At 39.6% G+C, this 18,718-nt stretch overlaps 1 protein-coding gene across 2 annotated transcripts; it reads left to right on the top strand.

Annotated features, from left to right (window-relative positions):
- Window positions 1-731: 731 nt before the first annotated feature.
- On the top strand, window positions 732-17,292 carry lats2 (large tumor suppressor kinase 2). Of its 2 annotated transcripts, none has more exons than XM_084121192.1 (9): window positions 732-958; window positions 3,555-3,796; window positions 3,883-4,275; window positions 11,632-11,764; window positions 11,873-13,410; window positions 13,582-14,164; window positions 14,282-14,464; window positions 14,568-14,674; window positions 15,497-17,292. In XM_084121192.1, the coding sequence occupies exons 3-9, from the start codon at window positions 3,922-3,924 to the stop codon at window positions 16,025-16,027; spliced, it is 3,429 nt and encodes a 1,142-aa protein (XP_083977318.1). In that variant the 5' UTR covers window positions 732-958; window positions 3,555-3,796; window positions 3,883-3,921; the 3' UTR covers window positions 16,028-17,292. The 2 variants fall into 2 exon arrangements, with proteins under 2 accessions (XP_083977318.1, XP_083977319.1); XM_084121193.1 differs by having other exon boundaries at window positions 3,555-3,780.
- The last annotated feature ends 1,426 nt before the right edge of the window (window positions 17,293-18,718 follow it).

The raw sequence follows: 18,718 nt of genomic DNA on the forward strand, positions 1-18,718 counted from the left end.
TTTTTGCCATTAATTGTAATAATCCAGTGAGATTTCTGTATGCACAAGGAATCTGACAACAGCCAGGATGATCTGATCTCACCATCATCGAGTCTTAGGCATTAACATGCCTAAGCACTATGTCCATGCCTATGCACAGTACTGTGTGTGTGTGTGTGTGTGTGTATATAATTTGTTCCAACAGAGTATGATTTAAAATAAAAAAAGGTGTAAAAGAAAAGCGGTTTACCAGTAATGTCATCATATATATGTGTTTTCTTATATATTCATTTACATTTTAGCTGAAAATCTGGATGTTGAAGATATGAATGCCACAGTGTGTCAACTATACAGTTCCTGTTTCACAATCATTCATCAGAACATGTCAGATTCATGGTCCAAAATTATAAGCAGAGTGTTTTGTGTCTTTTTGTTTGTTGTGCTTGGTTTAATTATGTGTGATATTTGTGTGATTTCCTTTAGGATTTGAGATTAGACTAATTAAAGGACAATTCAGGAGCCAGTAAAGAACATGAGAACAAGAATATTTCATAAAAACATCATTAATAATTACCAGCATGAGTTAATGTCTATGCGAACAACGCATGTCTAGCACATATATCGGCCAATATTTTCCCATTCCAATGATTTTATCTGCTTCTAGTGTACATCAGATTAGAATCTCAACGTTGTAAATGTAGGAAGCCCCGCCCAGGGTATGTGCAGTGCTGACGTGCATGGCCGCCTCACGTGACTCCTCTGGAATGTTAACAATGCAGTAAGTGTCCAACTTTGTACTGCATTCTAATTCTGCCGTGAGTGGCGAGAAAATGGAGGACAATCCCATGATTTTTCCTGTGTGCTTTTTGTGAGAGAACATCGAAAAACGATCGTTTGGCAACAAAACACCAGACCTATAATCTACAACTTTACTGAAGTTTAAATCAGTTCCTTGGATTAAGGTACCACTTATCACATGGTGAGTCGCTCAAAACTTTATTATTTTTTCAAAACGTTGGGCATTAGTAGTTTTCCGGAATTTCAATATTCGATATGCGGCCGCAAATCCTTTGTAAGTTTAGGAAGGGAGTTGTATTGCTCATTTAAAGTGAGATAGGAGTGAACAGCACATTCTCCCTGTGTTGGAATGCGGACTTGCTCCAGCGGATCTGCGTTCCTCTCTCTCGCTCCAGTCCCTCAAAGCGCTGGAACCTCTAGGCCCCATAACTCTATTCTATAAGTTACTTTGTGTCTATGAAAGCATTTTGAATAGTCGCTGTTTGTTAATCCAATGAGAAAAATGTGAGATTATGTAGTTTACGTAAAAACATTTTTACAGCAGGCATGGCAGACAAATGATAAAACTGAAATTTAACGTAAATATACATTTGCTTTCACTTATAATATAGCTCAATACATTATAGTTATGTTAAAATCTCATGAAATTTACCGTTGCCTGCAGTTAATATTGTATTTTTACTCGTGCGTAACAAACCATTCCTGCTTTCCGTTTTTTTTTTTTTTTTTTTTTTTTTTGTTTATGTGTCGCGCGCAGTCAGATGTTTAACTGTTACCCAAAGTCAGATGTTTTAGCTAACTTATAAGATAGGTGTACTACAACGGTCGCATAAGTTGTGCGATGATGACATGTGCTGGGATCTGTCTTCATATTTACGCTTGTTGTTTTGTCTGCTTTGTGTTAAAATAGCTAAATTTAAGCAATAACTGGCAAATATAAGGCTTTTTTTAGCGGGGGCCAAAATGTACAGAGAGGAGCCAAATTAATATAATGTCAGTATGATTCTTCATGAGACTTTATACTTTCTAATTTGTTGGGAAGACAGTTTGACAAATCTCAAGTATACAGTAAAAAGTTTTTTTTTTTATTGAATTCTATCACAAATAAATAAAAGGCCCATTATCATAAAATGCTATGTTTGAAACAGTTTTGTATTGGACAGTTACCGTGGATATGTATAGGCCTAGGCTATGCTCTCAGAATTTGTTTACATTGCTTAAAAATGTGTGGATTGATTGCTTGTTACTTAAATATAGGCAATATAGCACATGATACAGCATTGTGTGGTTAACATGATCTTTTTACAAATACTTTAGTTAATATGCATAAGCTAAGTAAGAACATTAACCTCCATGATTTATGGATCAAGCTATAAAAACGGAATGGCCTCCAGTTCCCATTATTATTATTATTATTATTTTTTTAATTATTATTATTTATTTTTTATTTATTTTTTCAGAACAGGGGCATTGAAAAGGCCAAACAGATTTTATCTGGGACCCTGAGGCCCCATCACTAGCTATAATAATCAAGCAAAAGTATGAAGTTGTAATGATTTGAAGAATATAATGCTAGACAGACAATGGTAAAGAATCAATATAAATTGTTGGGCATCGTGTATGTCAGTGTATGTCAATATGTCATAAATATTATTTAACTCTTGCTGAGGAACATTGCTGAAGAACTATGCATGCATGTTTGTAATAGTTGTACATGGATTGTGGATTATTGCTGCAGTGCATTTATGGACAATTGCCAGCTATGGACATTGTATCCCATTAATGAGCTGCATCAATCCAAAGATGTAGTAGTAGCATAATAATGGCTTGTGTAATAAATATGAGTCTGTAAATGTTTTTGTTTTTTCATTGATTATCGCTGAAGTGTACTTGGATTAGTTTTTGAATGTAGTGGTACACATTTTGCTGTTACTTGTGGAATGGAAGGCATAGAAAATATTGTGTTGGACGCCTTGACAATAATGGGAATTAGACTATTGTTCTAGACTGGGCAATGCATTTTCAGTATTGAGCACCAGCATTCCCGAAATATGTTTGTCCTAAAAGTCCTTTCTTTTTTATGGTCATATCCTCCTTTCACCAGAAGACAAAAAAAATCAGATTTAATGATGTAAAACGTTTGGAATTTGAACACCCCATAAAATATCTTGACAAGATCCATTTTCTCTCCTGTTGTGAATATGAGTTTTGAGCGGGATATAGAAGGCATTGCTTACGAAAAGTCACAGTTACGAACCATGATTAGTAGTTCAAAAGAACAACATTTATTTGAAATATATATATTTTTGTAACATAATCAATGTCTGTACTGTCATGCATCCTGAATAAAAGTATGAATTTCTTACAAAAAATTTCTTACTAAAAATCTTACAAAAAAAAAGACTTTTCTGACCCAAGCTTTTCAACGGTAGTGTATGTTTCACAAAATATGTTGTAGATGTTGTTAGTGTTTGTGTTGTGTAGGCTAGTTGTTATTTGATTTTATATCTAAAATAAGCATTTGCCCTTTGACTTTACACATAATTCCAGCAATGGATTGCTTTTCATGTGAGCAAAGGAACATGCTGCTCTTTCTCTGACTGCATGTTCTGCTTCAAGAGAGTAACAGTACAATTATATCAAGTTGATCTACATTTAAACCTATGACAGAGGTGCTAATGTCCGATCAGACAGGTATTTGTCATAGAGTAGTGATACAGGGCCTTGGACGTGCCTGGACCGCACCCTGACCCTTCTGTCTAACACTGTCTCCACAGGCAAAGATGCATTCCAGACTGGGATGGAACAAGCACTCAGATGGAATAACCCCTCACATGTCTTGGGAGGAGGGGGAGTGTGAGCCCTGAAAGGGGTGCTGGGATGTGAGTAGGCCAGCATCCAGCACGAGCCAGAGCCAAAGAGGCAGCATCAACAAAGACGAGCGACAACAGGAATCCTAATCTTCACTTGCATCTTTCCCACTGCAGCCTGTTATCTATTCAGGTCAGGCTGAGCCTGGGTGTGTACAGTTGTGTGTCTTATTGTATGATTGTACTACTGTTGTTGTGAGTGAATAACTGAATGAATCTTTCTGCCTTCTCCAAGTGTGAAGAGTTTGTGTGAGAGTGCAGGCCACGTTCACTCATGAGGCCTAAGACCTTCCCTGCCGCCCCATATGTGGGCAACACGCGCCAGCGGCTGCAGGAGATCAAGGAGGGACTGAAACAACCAGCAAAGCTGGTGAGCCAAGCGCTTCATGGAGGGAGCGCTCGAGGGGAGGGGGGCAGAGGTGGCGACTCTAAGGGCAAAGACCAAGCTGGTAGGCAACAACAGCTCCGGCAGCCCCAGAAGTTCAACAACTATCAAAACGCCCTGCGAGAGATCCGCAAGTCTCTGATGCCCTTTGCCAATGAGTCGGGTCCAGGATCCAGCTCAGGCCACCCTGGTGAAGTCAACAGACAGATGCTACAGGATCTCGTCAACGCTGGTTGTGATCAGGTAAGGAATGTCTTGGACATACGTGTGTGTGTGTGTGGTTCATTAATTTAAATAACAATAATAATAATAAAATATAAATATTTGTTTTATATTAATAGTCATTATTTGTATAGTCTGTATACAAAAAAAAAAGAAAGTAATATATATATTCTGTTGTTTGGTGTTGCAAATTGTTTTTTTTGTTTTGTTTTTTATACATATATAAAAATGTGTATATATATATATATATACATATAAATAAAAATAGATTTATATTTATGTATATATTGTATCGTGGTCAGCAAATCTTGTTTTACTTGTAATGTTGGTGATGGTGACCAGGGGATTAAAAAATATGAATATTTTACTGAGCATAAATGGATTCATGGATTCCGAAATGTTTCTGAAAATCCTTTTAGCTTGAGCAATTATCATTGTTGAAGCAAATATAGGGCTTTAAGTTTGAACATTGTACAGTGGAGATTCAGTGCAGTCTATCCAGTCTTTGCTAGTTTGTTACATAATATTAAAGTGTTATGTTGAAATGGCAGTTTTCATAACTTATTTGGTATTTTAGCTTTTCTTTTTCTTAAAGAGCTCAGTGGAACATCTCTGCCCCAATGAAAGTGACAGAACCCAAGTCAGCTATTCCTCACCTTTAACACTCAAAAATACAAACATTTATACATGCATTGTGTTTTATTTACATATTAGCCAATATCATTGTTAGTTGATCATAGTCCAGTTAATGCATAACTACTATACTAGAATATACGACTGTAGTATTGTTTTAGCATGTTGTTTAAGTGTATTTGTGTTAATGTGCAATAGTGGTTGTTGTGCAATCAGTACTTAGTTAAATGTGTTACATGTGTTCTGGTCCTTGTACTGAAATCTAGTGGCTGAATATTAAAGGGACATATTTTATTTATGAAAATAAAAACCAATTAAAAATATGAAAAAAATATATGATAATAGTACCGGTATATATATTATTCAAATAATTGAGGAAATAAAGTCATAGGTTTAGAACGACATGAGGGGGAGTAAATTATGATTTTTGGATAGTTATTTGGGCTGTCCAAAATAAATTGTGACCCCTTATAGGTATTCTGTTACTAAATCTGATTTCTTATGCAACATTAGGCCTTTTTTGATAGTAGCATGTTCATTTGTGTCAGGCTTGTAGAAGACCAACGGTCCTGTAGTGTAAAACTAAATATGTTTAGTGTGCTTTTGATTTAGGCTCTCTAATACAAACCCCTTGTCAGATCATTAATGAATATGTTTTGGGGCTTTGCAACTAATGTTCAAACACAGGTCTGAGAGCGGCCCTGTGATTGCATTAGGCATTTGAGGAATGCTGTGCTCAAGCCCATGCACAACACCACGGAGAAATCCACCACGGCCCAGTGGAATTACGAGGCCTAGCTGAAGGGAGCCGAGCTGCCTTTATGACATGGCTAAATAGAGACTGGAATGGGGCTTTTTTAGGTCTCTGGAAGCTGAAACATGCTATCAGATGAAGTATAGTATGGAGTCAGACTCTATTTGGATCACGTTATCTGGATACATTCGTAACGGTTTTATCTTTTGCTGTCCTGATGATTTAATATTTTAATATTTAATATGATTTAATATTTTTGCATATTCAAACACACACACACACACACACACACACATATATATACGTGTATATATACATATATACATATGTATTTGTATGTATGTATATATGTATATATGTATTTTTATGTATGTATATATATGACTCCATATGGATGGATCTCATCAGAATATGCTCATCAGAAATGCATTTTTGGGTTACAGCACTCCCGTTGAAGACCACTGCTTTAAACAAATTTGTTCTCACAAGATAGAGAGGCTAATATTTCACAGGCATTTGTGAATTTCACAATCAGTAGGTTGATTGTCTTTGCCCTGCATTTATGGGACAGTATGCACAACATTAGTACACTCAGAGGAAGTGCTCAGTTCAGTTGTAGATGGGTGGTACAGTTTCCCCAGCAGAAATGACAGGGATGGACAGACACTCTGACTACGTCCTTTGCATGTTTTTGTCTTGACGTGTGGGTTAAAGTTTTCTTTTTTAGTTGATACAAAAACATGAAATTTGTGTTTTGTGGCTCAGTCTGTCTGACTTCGTCTCCCCCCGTATTCAGATTTAGCATAGCCAAAAGTCCATTGGAGTCTTGTTCCTGAGTCGTACACCACATGCACCTAGACCTCCCATAAGACCTGGGCATACATTTCATTTTTTAGTAATAGTCATTATTGTGAAATGACTCAGCTGCGGTGTGTGACATGGTATTTTTAGTTCTCCTTCATCCTCTGACTGGGGCCTGTGTTTCTCTTCTGACCAGCCGTACATTCCAGGAAGGTAAATGGCCGCCGCTGGCCCTTCCTTGGGCTTCTTTAGTTTGATCATTATCATTGGTTTTTCACCTCACAAATTACACAGGCTGACGGTTACATAACCAACCCTGAAGGAGGAAATGTTTTGGTTGGGGAATGAAAGGAGGTGGGAGGGTATAGGAAGAAGATGAGTATGACATGTGTTGTGGATTTGTGGTTTCGAGCTTAGGATATGAAATGCTGCCTGCATACATCATGCATGTGATGTTTGTGTACTTGTGGAATATACACAATATGTTAAATGTGTAGTGCTGTGTTGGCATATCATGTTTGCACATGATCTAAATGTTTATATTAGCCTTCCCTCACAACCCAGTATTTCCAGGGTCTCAAACCACAACTGGTCAGCATTTTTGCATTAAAGTCAAACACCATTCGACTTGCGTCATGTGAAATTTCTGAGTGGAACAGGATATTTAACAAGGGAAGAGCTATGTTTTACTCTTCAACACTTGATTGGATCATTAAAGTGGGTGTTATCAAAAATGACCCAAGTGTTTGGTAGGATGGCAATGAAAAGTAAGAGGGATTGGGGATTTTTTTTCTTTTTTTTTTTCCATTATTTCTCATTATTTATTATTTTTTAAATATTATGCATCAATGAATTGTTCTCAGTAAGAACAATGTTTATTAAGAATGTTTATTTTTTCATGTTGATCTTTTAAGTTTACTCACTTTTAAGTATAGTTTAAAGCAGTTTCCTTTTGTATACAAGGTGTACTACCATTCAAAATATTAGTCAGTAAGATTTTTAAAAGAAATCATTTTATCGAGGATGCATTAAATTGATCACAATTGAAAGTAAAAACTTACATTCTTACAAAAGATTTCTATTTTAAATAAATGCTTTTTAAATCATTTGATCAAAGAATTATGGAAAAACTGATCAAATATTGAGCAGCACAACTGTTTTCAACATTAATAAATATAAGAAATGTTCCTTTATTTCTTTCAAAAACATAAAAATAAAAAAAAACTTTCCAACCCCAAATTTTTGAGCATTACTGTATATATTTTATCAGTTCATGCATACACTAGAATGGTCTTGCCGCTGCTAGTGCCATGCTCTTCTGTTTTAGCTGCTGTTTGAGCTATTTTATTACAGTATGGATAATGTTCCACCTCTCCATCTGCTGATGATGATATCCATCCGGTCCTATATCTCATCCGGAGTCCTCCATATGGCTTTCATTTTCATGTTCATTGGTGGAATGTGTTTTAGAATTTGGGTCAAAGTGGAAGCTCTTAAAAATGAAGAGTGAACAGCATTGGAATATAGTTATGTCACTTTAGTCATGAAGAATACTTGGTACTTACCAACACCGCAGTCAGAAATTGAATGTCTAGTATAGCAGAGGCTTGTGGTCATGACAGGGGTGTAAATATATTTTGGATCCAATGCTAAATGCACATTGGAACAGAATGATCTCAAAAATAAAGAGGAGAAGAGAAGGGACAATTTAAAGAAAGACTGAAGCATAGATTTCCACATAGCTGGAATTCTTGCTTCCTGGCTCATGGAATGTCCTGAACATCTGTCGCCATGACAGTGGAGGTCAGGCCTGACCTAAGGCCAAACCAGACCCAGCCCTTCCTGAAACCAGACTGAAGTTCATGTTAGATTGTTGTGTTTGCGTGTGTCTTTTAAAAAGAGAGAGTGGCGCCTTTAAATCACTAAGGGGGGACGAGAAGGCACACCCTTAGAGCGGACAGAGATGGAATGCAACCGAAAGCCCTGCCACTTCTGAGAGCAGCGATCACAGACAGACAGCGTGTGTTTGGAGAATTTCTTGTGTTTTGTACAGTACTGATAGTGCAGGACATTTGTGAAAAAGCATTTAGACAAACTGATTGCAATACACAATCTCTAAATTACTCTGAGAATGTGTGTGGATGTGTCACTGCATAATGAGTTTGCCCACGGTTTGTATGGCTTTATGCCCATTCCATTTTTTTTTATTACTCTTTCTTCTGTCAGTGCCATCTAACCGAAACCCCACAGAATGGACAAAATGGCTCTAACTTTGTCATAGTTACATTTATATACTAACTGTTTTTTGAATGCATAGTGGATAAAAAGCACAAGTATGTGCTGAATTAGGCACTTATTCCTTCTTTTTCTTTTTTCCATGGCATGCTTTGTGTAGTATCACGTTTGAACACCAGAGGCAGTATAACATGGCTTGCTGTGCTGCTGTAGAATTTGGTTTGGGCAGAATGTCTTCTGAATGAGGTCATATGCCATTCAAGGGGATTTCCTCATATAGGTGTGGGTCTCTGCTCACAGAAGACTGTACATGTCTGAGTTGTTTTATTTTGGTTCGCTGCGGCTTCGCACAATGTGACGAGGAAAACTTAAGATTATTATGAAGGTCTCTACAGATTAATAGTTGTTGTATAGTGGGTTATCATGATTAGAGATTGAGAAGAACTATTTTTCCTTTAAAAAAAATGTTTGTCTCTATATTAATAATAATAATAAAAATGTATATAACACTTTTTTTCTTTGAAATTAGTATAACTATAAACAATACAAATTAAGAATAAAAAAAAAATATTTTTTTTAATGTCATATGTAGGGCTGTATCGATACCCCCATGTCACGATTCGATACTTATCACGATACTAAACTCTCAATACGATATTATCGTGATACTCCAAGACATTTGGTAAAAAGGTTGACAAAAATGTACTGTTGATTAAAAGGATAAATTTAGTATTACATTGGGGGTATAGGCTTGGACTTGGTGCTGGTAACCCAATGCACAGGACAATAGTGACACCAGATTAAATATATTCATGATTCTGAAGCTGAAAATACAGATTTATTTTAAATAAATATGCTTGCACTCTTTCACTGACTAGATATATTTAAAATAATGTAGGACACTTTTTACTGGTAACATCAGACATTTGGCATTATCAGGAGCCACATATATTCCCCCATTGCATTATCATACATTATATTCAACATTATATATAGTAGTTTAATGTAGTACTGACACTAAAACTGTCACGATACACACACACAGGGAAAAGGTAAGATCCAAAAGCAGTGTTTTATTAAAGGGTAATCCGTACTCACAACCAGTCCAGGCAAAGGTCATAATCCAAAAGGCAATCCAAAAACATAAAAGATAAACACAAGAAACAGGCTCGAACTAACAACGGAAGTGTGGGGACAATATACAAGGACTCCGTGACAAACACTGAAACAGACAGGGTATATATACACAAGTGCTAACAAGGTGACGAGAAACAGCTGTAAGGCAATGAACAATCAGTGACAGACAGGATCATGGGAATTGTAGTGAGAATGCATAGACACCGTGAAAACTGAGGACCTCTAGTGTTTAACCCAGGGAACCACCAGACACTGTGACATAACCCCTCCTCTACGGAGCGGCTACCAGACGCTCCACGACAGAAAACAAAACTCGACAAAAGTCCAGGAGGGAGGTGGAACTGTGGGGGATTAGGGGGAGGGACGGAGGGCCAGGACCATGGGAGGGAATGGACACAGGGGATGACAGTTCATCGGGCGGCGACGACCCTTCAGGCGACCAGGGCGGAACAGATAGTCCATCGGGCGGTCTGGGCGGAGACGACCCTTCAGGCGACCAGGGCGGAACGGATAGTCCATCGGGCGGTCTGGGCGGAGACGACCCTTCAGGTGGCCAGGGTGGAGCAGGTAGTCCATCGGGCGGCCAGGGCGGAGACTTCCCCTCGAGCGGCCACGGCGAAGACGACCCATCATGCGGCCACGGCGGAGACTCTCCCTCGGGCGGCCAGGGCGGAGTGCAATGAAGAGACAAGGATCGTGGGGAATGTAGTTCAAATGTGACATACACCGTGGGGAAGGAGGACATCTAGTGGTGACCCAGGGAACACAACCCAGACACTGTGACAAAAACTCTGTAAACTTGATTTTAATTTTGGGTGAACTATACGCAATACAGATTGTTACTATCCACGATACATATTGTTGCATTTTTGTATTGCGATTATATTGAGATATATAACATGATATAATATATTATAATATTATATAAATATTATTGTTACAGCCCTAGTAATTTGTATTACCATGAAATCCATGAATCATTGCAATTTGCTCAGTATGATGTGTGGTCAAATGTTCCAATCTCCAGTCATGGTGTACTTGTGGCCTTGCACAGGAAGGAGCTTGTGCATAATTTGCAGAGGAAGCAGCTGCAGGGAATGTTATTTTAACCATTATTTGCAGTGTTGATGCATGGGTTGGTTTATATTTACATATATGTTCATGTGTACATATGCACACAAATATGTGTTTATCTAAATAACTGAGGTGCATGGAGGTCATTTTCCATAACCAGTACAAATTCTAAAACTGTACGAGCGACCAGAATTTACACTACTCAACAGAAAGGATGCTAATGTGACTGTAAGCTAAATTAAACATTACCTTTACATAACGAAAGTCTGACTTAGACTAAAAAATAGTTTTTTTAAATTATATTATTTTGCCTCTGATACAAAAGTCACAAATTTCTCTAGTTCACACTGGTGCAGCAAACAATTATTTTTAAGTAGCGGATGTTAAAGAAGGAAATCAGGCCCTTCTGCTTGCTCTACATCTGACCTGGAAATATTTGGCTCAACAAATAGGTCAGAATTTAGTGGCAGTCATGGCCTTAGCAGCTTTTCACTTCTCTTGAAGATATTTTATTTTGCTGATATAGGCTGTAATTCACAGAATTAATCCAAATTAAGATATTTGTTTACAACAGAGAGTGCTATGTTTTCCAAGTAGTATTGGATCATCTCAAAAGTATCTATTTAAAAACCTTACATAAATGTAGAAGTTGTCACTGGTGCATAATCAGAGGAAATGCATTGTGAAAAAAATGCATGCGTTGCCTATGTTCTGATAGTTCTTTGCTTGAATTTCTGAAACAGGATATGGCTGTACGTGCCCTAAAACAGACTGGCAGTCGTAATATTGAGGCAGCGTTGGAATACATTAGCAAAATGGGTTACCTGGACCCTCATAATGAACAGATTGTACGTGTCATCAAACAAACTTCCCCAGGTATGTGCACACTTTTAAAAACTATATATATTTATATATTTATATTTATATTTTATGAATGATTCACTGTCTTTAAGTGCAAAGTGAACCTTTTGTAATTCCCTTCAGGAAAAAGTGGCATGCCAAATATGATGGATCACAGGACGGCAATGGAAGGCACTGGGGATGGTGTAATGCCCCCTTATCACCAAATGGGAGCACCACTGTATGAGGGAGCTAGTTATGGGGCTGAGGGTGAGATAGCTCGTGCATACATGGGTGGACCACCTGTTATGAACTACATGGCACCGCCTGCCAACACTTCACAGGGTCCTACCATGGGAAACCCAATGGGTCGTCCCGCAAGCATGGGTGCCTACTCTACAAGCTTGGCTCCTCAAACTAACACTGGGAACCCTATGTACACCCCTGGTCCAGCCCAGCAAAAAGGATACCCTGGTGGAATAGACCAGGCCATGATGGGCTACAGTGTGCCTGGACCACCCATGCAAATTCAGCCTCAGCCCTCGGGAGGCCCTGGCCCTCATTATGACTACAGGCCTCATATGATGGAGGCCTCCAGCTATGGGGTCAAACGAAGTGCTTCCTTCCAGAATAAGATGCCCCCACTTACACCTGAAAACTATGTTAATATGCCAAGCAAAGGAGCAATGGGCCAAAACTCTGGTGGCTACGCCCCCAACTTATATCTGCCATCACATTCACACCCACGCCAAGCCAGCCCCACCTCACATCAGGTTCACTTGATGCAACGCCCCCCTGGTGTTGCCCCTGGAGGTATGGGTGGCGAGTTCTCTGATGTTCCTCAAGGCCTCCTCACCCCTTCTAGGGCCAGTCTGAACCTTGACCTGTATGAGCATCACTGGCCAGGAGCCCAAGGTCCTGAGGGGACTCCTCCAGCCAGACAGCCACAGGGGCCTTTTAGAGGGGAGGTACGTGTCCCCAGTAGGACCAATTCTTTCAACAACCACCAAAAGGTGACTGTGAGGCAGGCATTGCCTCCTACAGCTAGTGTTGCCGGCAAGCCGGAGGCATCATTGGGACCACCTAACACAATAACGGCAGTGACCTCTCCACCAATCCAGCCACCTGTTAAGAGTATACGGGTCATGAGGCCTGAGCCGAAGACAGCTGTGGGACCATGCCACCCGGGCTGGCTGAGTGCACAAGCCCAGGATGCTCAAGAGTCTCATGGATACATGCCAGATGAGACTTTTACCCTGGAGCCCAATCAAGAACATCGCTGCCCGCCTCCACCTTACCCCAAAACACTGCTCCTGCCTGGATCTGGACCTGGAGCTGAGCCTGCATCCCTGGAGACTGGAGCCATGGGTGGACTTCAAGATGTCAGTGCTACAAGTAGGACTGTCCAAAGTGCCTCAGTTGGAAAGCAGGAGGAACCTGTCTCCAAAGACAAAGTGAAGACTAGCAAAGGAGAGAAGGCTGTGAAGGATAAGAAGCAGATCCAAACCTCACCTGTGCCTGTGCGAAAGAATGCCCGTGATGAAGAGAAGAGAGAGTCGCGCATTAAGAGTTATTCTCCCTTTGCCTTCAAGTTCTATATGGAGCAGCATGTGGAGAACGTGATGAAGACCTACCAGCAGAAACTCAACCGCAGAATGCAGCTGGAGCAAGAGATGTCCAAGGTGAGCAGTGCTGGAACTTCATTAACCACAAAGCATTTCAATGAGCATTTTATTCATTCAATGATTTGCACTTCAAACAATTATTATTAATTCTTTGAGTGTTCACTATTGAGTGTAAATGTTATTGTTGTCAAATCAAATCATCCTCTTCTATATCTTCCTCTTCTCCAGGCTGGCCTTTCAGAGGCAGAGCAGGAACAGATGAGAAAGATGCTTTACCAGAAGGAATCCAATTACAACCGACTACGACGTGCCAAGATGGACAAATCGATGTTTGTCAAAATCAAGACACTTGGCATTGGGGCCTTTGGTGAGGTGTGTCTTACACGTAAAGTGGACACTGGGGCACTGTATGCCATGAAGACTCTAAGAAAGAAAGATGTTCTGAACCGAAACCAAGTAGCCCATGTGAAAGCAGAAAGGGATATCTTGGCAGAGGCAGACAATGAGTGGGTAGTCAGGTTGTACTACTCATTTCAGGACAGAGACAGCCTGTACTTTGTCATGGATTACATTCCTGGAGGAGATATGATGAGCTTGCTGATTCGTATGGGGGTTTTTCCAGAGCCCTTGGCCAGGTTTTATGTTGCAGAATTGACATTGGCCATCGAAAGTGTGCATAAGATGGGCTTCATCCACAGAGATATCAAGCCGGACAACATCCTCATTGACCTGGATGGACACATTAAATTGACTGATTTTGGTCTGTGTACTGGGTTCCGTTGGACACACAACTCAAAGTATTACCAAAAAGGTAAGGGACATGAAGACAAGGTGATGCTCATAGGTTTACAAACGTGGCCTAAATACTTTTGCAGTGTTTTATCAAATCTTATTAATTGGTTGTTTTCTCTCTGCACTGCTTGAATAGGGAACCATATCCGGCAGGATAGTATGGAGCCAAGTGACTTTTGGGATGATGTGTCTAACTGCCGTTGTGGTGACCGGCTGATGACTTTGGAACAGCGGGCAACTCGACAACACCAGCGTTGTCTAGCACATTCTCTGGTCGGCACTCCTAACTACATTGCCCCTGAGGTACTTCTGCGCAAAGGTAAGATCTTGCACATGATCAACCGGAAGTACAAGCAAGTTAACAGTAAGTGCTTGTGTTTATAGGTCTCTTCTCCTGTTGTGATACTTTTTTTCGTGTGCAGGATACACACAGCTATGTGACTGGTGGAGTGTGGGAGTAATCCTGTTTGAGATGCTGGTTGGCCAGCCACCCTTCCTTGCTCCAACCCCAACGGAGACACAACTTAAGGTGAGAGCTCTATATGCATCTTCTTAGGTTCCTTAGGGTTGATGTAAACCATGGATGTCCAATCCTGCTCCTAGAAGGGCTCTGAGCTGATGAGTTGAATCAGGTGTGTTTGATTAGGGAGACAAAGAAAATGTGCAGTGTTGGGGGTACTCCAGGACAGGTTTGGGAACCACTGTTCTACAGGGTTTAGTCCTGCCCCAACTCACTTGCCTGGAAATTTCTAGTAATCCTGAAAACCTTAATTAGCTGGTTCAGATGTGTTTAATTGAAGTTGGAGCTGAACTCTGCAAGATAGTGGCCCTGGAGAAGGATTGGTCACCCCCAGACAAGACATGTTGGCTGCGTCTGAAATTGCATACTCTCTTGAGTAGGTACTTATTTTGAATAAGTAATTACTTCATGACCGCTAAAAAAGTATGTTCTATATAGAATGAATGTGTGTAGTATGAATGTAACCTGGACGTACTACATTCTCCATGTTGTCAATATCATGTAACCTACCAGCGTCAGTTACGTCGCTTCACTGCCATTCACAAATCCTCTCCAGTGGCCTCATGGGATAGTAAAGTGTCCATCGTATGCACACTTTAGAATCTTGCCGGAAGAAGTAGGTCACCGTGTACTTTTCTCCTACTCCTTTATGAGTGCTGTGAATTCTGACATACTTCTTTTGACACACTGTTTTTCGCTTACTATATAGTAGGGAAGTATGCGGTTTCAGATGCAGCCAAGGTCTTTGGTGAAGTTATAAATGTTTGAGATTTATGGAATGGTGACATTTGGGAAGAAGTGTTGCTAATGTTTATGTCATCACTTCCACAGGTGATAAACTGGGAGAACACTTTGCAGGTGCCCCCACAAGTAAAGCTGAGCCCCGAGGCAGTTGACATCATTGGTCAGCTCTGCTGCTCAGCTGAAGAGCGTCTAGGAGGTAATGGAGCTGGAGAGATAAAGGCTCACCCATTCTTTTCCGAGATGGATTTCTCCAGCAATCTTCGCACACAACCTGCTCCATATCGACCGAAGATTGCCCACCCCATGGATACATCCAATTTTGATCCTGTAGAAGAGGAGGGGGGTCCAGGGGCCTGGAGTGACAGTGGAGATAGCACCCGCACATGGGACACCCTCTGTTCTCCTCACGGCAAACACCCTGAGCATGCCTTCTACGAGTTTACTTTTCGCAGGTTTTTTGACGATAATGGTTGTCCATTCCGTTATCCCAAGCCCCCAGAAGCTACACAAGACCTGTCCAGCAGTAGTGTGCCTTGTAGCCTGAAGCCTGAGTTGGAGGAGGAAGAAATTCATGAAGAGGAAGAGCAAGGGGAAGGATGTGAGCCAGTTTATGTGTGAGAATGTCAGATCAGGTGTTCATGCTGCTCTGCCTTTACCCATAGAGGACCTTGTCAGTTAACACGCTGCATCTTCCACACTTCCTTTCAACCCTAATTTTTCTTCAGGGTGTTTTTGTACATGTTAAGTGCATGGAAGAACATCAGAAATGGAGTGCAGAAAGTTCCATGTGAAATGCGTTTATTCCTCTCAAACCATTATGCAGTATCCTTTGCCTGTTACAAATGACTGAAGCTCTGACCAGGGACCAAGGAAATACACAAGCTATGCAGCTTAATTCATGGGGACGTTGGTTGGACTGATAAATTTGGCTACTCTCCTATGAGAGCACAAAAACAGAGATGTGTAGCTGCTGCTTTGTGGTTTTTACTCTCATGGTTAGTGTGGTCTGTCTCAACTGTGCCCCATTCCTTAATTCCACTGGGGGAAAATGTCCCAGTCTTACATCATATGTTAACACTTCCTCTCTCAGCCTGGTGAGATGCTAACATAGCCATTCCGAACACCAGAGAGGTCATGGTGAGGGATCAGGAGAGAGCTGGGCTTGGGATGGTGGCTTTGTGCTCAGGCTGCGATAAGGAGATGTGCCGAGAGCAGACAGAAATATTACAATTCCCCTCCATAGCGCAATCCCACAAAAATATAAATGCAACATGAAAATGCTCTGTCACAACTATTGGTTTTTACTCATAACACCAAACTGACTTCATATTCAGAAATATTTTCTGAAGTACGGAAGACAGATTTTCATATGTGGGATCTTGTAATCTCAGTCATTTTCACATAATTTGTCTAAAACAAAAATAATTAAGTTTTAGAAGATTTTGTGGCGCCACCAAGTGGTTCAAAGTGACACTGTAAACAATCATGCATATTCCTCTGAAGATCTAAGTCCTAGATTATAGTCTGACAGTATTAGGTCACTTCATGCAAAGTCTGTCCAAAAGATCATGCAGTATTTTGCAGTTAATACACTTATCACAGCTTTTTTGTAAATAGTATACAGTTATCTTTTTTTATGTTTCATGCCTTATCAGGAGAATCTGTGCTCTCAGACGTGATGCAATATTGAGACAAAATGTTATGTAAAGCCGTACAGCCAGCACTTCAAGGACATGCAATCTTAACACTGCCATTATGTTTAAACAACCTATTACTTTAGAGCTGAATCCTGATGTCATACATAATGTGTGGTAATAACACAAAATATGCCATAAAAGTTGCAATATGTAAAATTAAGAGTTAAATTCACAATTGACTCTAAATTGACTCTTAAACTAAGAAAAAAAAAATTAAAACCCTGCTTTTTACGTGCTTGCCAGTAATATGCATAGTAACATTTATTCATTCAAAATAAATGCTGCACAGAACGTTGCGGTATTCACAAATTTTAATTTTGCTTAAGTGTGTTAGTTTAGTTGCCAAAGTATTGTTTTATTTAATTGATATTTAAATTCAACAAACATTTATCTTGCCCGGCTTGATTTAATTTGCTTAAAAGCTTACTTATCCTGTTCCCAGTAGTTGCTTTACATTCATTTGTATCTAACACATTGTTTTTAGAGGTGTGTTTTCTCAGCAGCTGGCTATCCAGAACAAATTCTTAGCATTATTGTTTTTACCTAAAACTTAAAAGAACAAAAGTACAAGTACTGGGATTCCAGCTGTTTCCTTTTCTTGTTATGCTTTTCATCATATAACTCTGTCTGCTTTATCCTCTTCCTGTTTCCCAGAACATCTTAATTGCATTTAGTTTCATAAGAAGATCTTAAAAGTCAGACGGGTGGTTTTTGTTGTGTTTGTTCATGCTCATCCAGATCCACTGGAAATGATCTTGTCTGTCACCATCAGTGAACTTTTTAACAGATTTAATGGAACAAGTGCAAAAATGTTTTGTCATCGAGGCTGCTGCACCATTTCAACGTGATCACACAGCACAGTATTATAACAAGACAGTCTCTGACTGAAATGTAAAGAATACTTTGAGGCAGAAACTTTTAAGAAAATGGGGAAGAAGTGGCAAAAGAAAAATGTATCTGATGGTATGACTATGTGCAATACAGAAAATACAATATAGTTTTCTAAATACAACAAATAGCCTTTATTACTTTAAAACTGAATTATGCTATCTAAAAGTATATATTATATTGATTTATATAGTTTCAGTATAGTTTCATGACCCAATGCTGCTTATTATTATTATTAATATTACACTATAAAGTACATTATCATCATACTTTCATTTATAATAATTTCTCTCTCTTTGTGTAAAAAGTGTGGTTTTGATTGTCAGTGTGATTGATCTGGTGTAAGACGAACTATGTGCCTTCTAATGAATGTGTGGGTGTGTGTGTACCATGTGCTGATCAGTATTTCAGGAGAAGATGGAAACGCCGTCACTTCTTGCTCTCAGGCAGGTCCTGACTGTAAGAGAGGCGGTGGGGGTTTTTTTGTGGGATAGCTTGAGGAAGACAAAAAAGAAAGCAAGAATGAATGATTGTCTTTTTTGAAAGACGAAAAAGAAGCAAGAATGATTGTCATTGAGACTCTGAAGGAGATGTATATGGATGTCATGGCAGGGTGGATATGGAAACGCATTGTATGCATTTGGTCAGTGATAAGGATTGTTTTGAATTTCTGTGATAAGTCCATTTAATTGTGATCTAATTTGTAGTGATGATTGCTCACTGC

This window comes from Abramis brama (genome assembly GCF_963993115.1).
Source record: "Abramis brama genome assembly, chromosome: 8".
Taxonomy (NCBI): domain Eukaryota; kingdom Metazoa; phylum Chordata; class Actinopteri; order Cypriniformes; family Leuciscidae; genus Abramis; species Abramis brama.

What these genes read in the sequence shown, in the direction of transcription:
- lats2 (XM_084121192.1), top strand. Translation starts at nt 3,922, where the DNA reads ATGAGGCCTAAGACCTTCCCTGCCGCCCCATATGTGGGCAACACGCGC. An exon ending in TCAACGCTGGTTGTGATCAG is followed by an intron (nt 4,276 to 11,631) that starts GTAAGGAATGTC and finishes TTTCTGAAACAG; the next exon opens with GATATGGCTGTACGTGCCCT. An exon ending in TGAGGTACTTCTGCGCAAAG is followed by an intron (nt 14,465 to 14,567) that starts GTAAGATCTTGC and finishes TTTCGTGTGCAG; the next exon opens with GATACACACAGCTATGTGAC.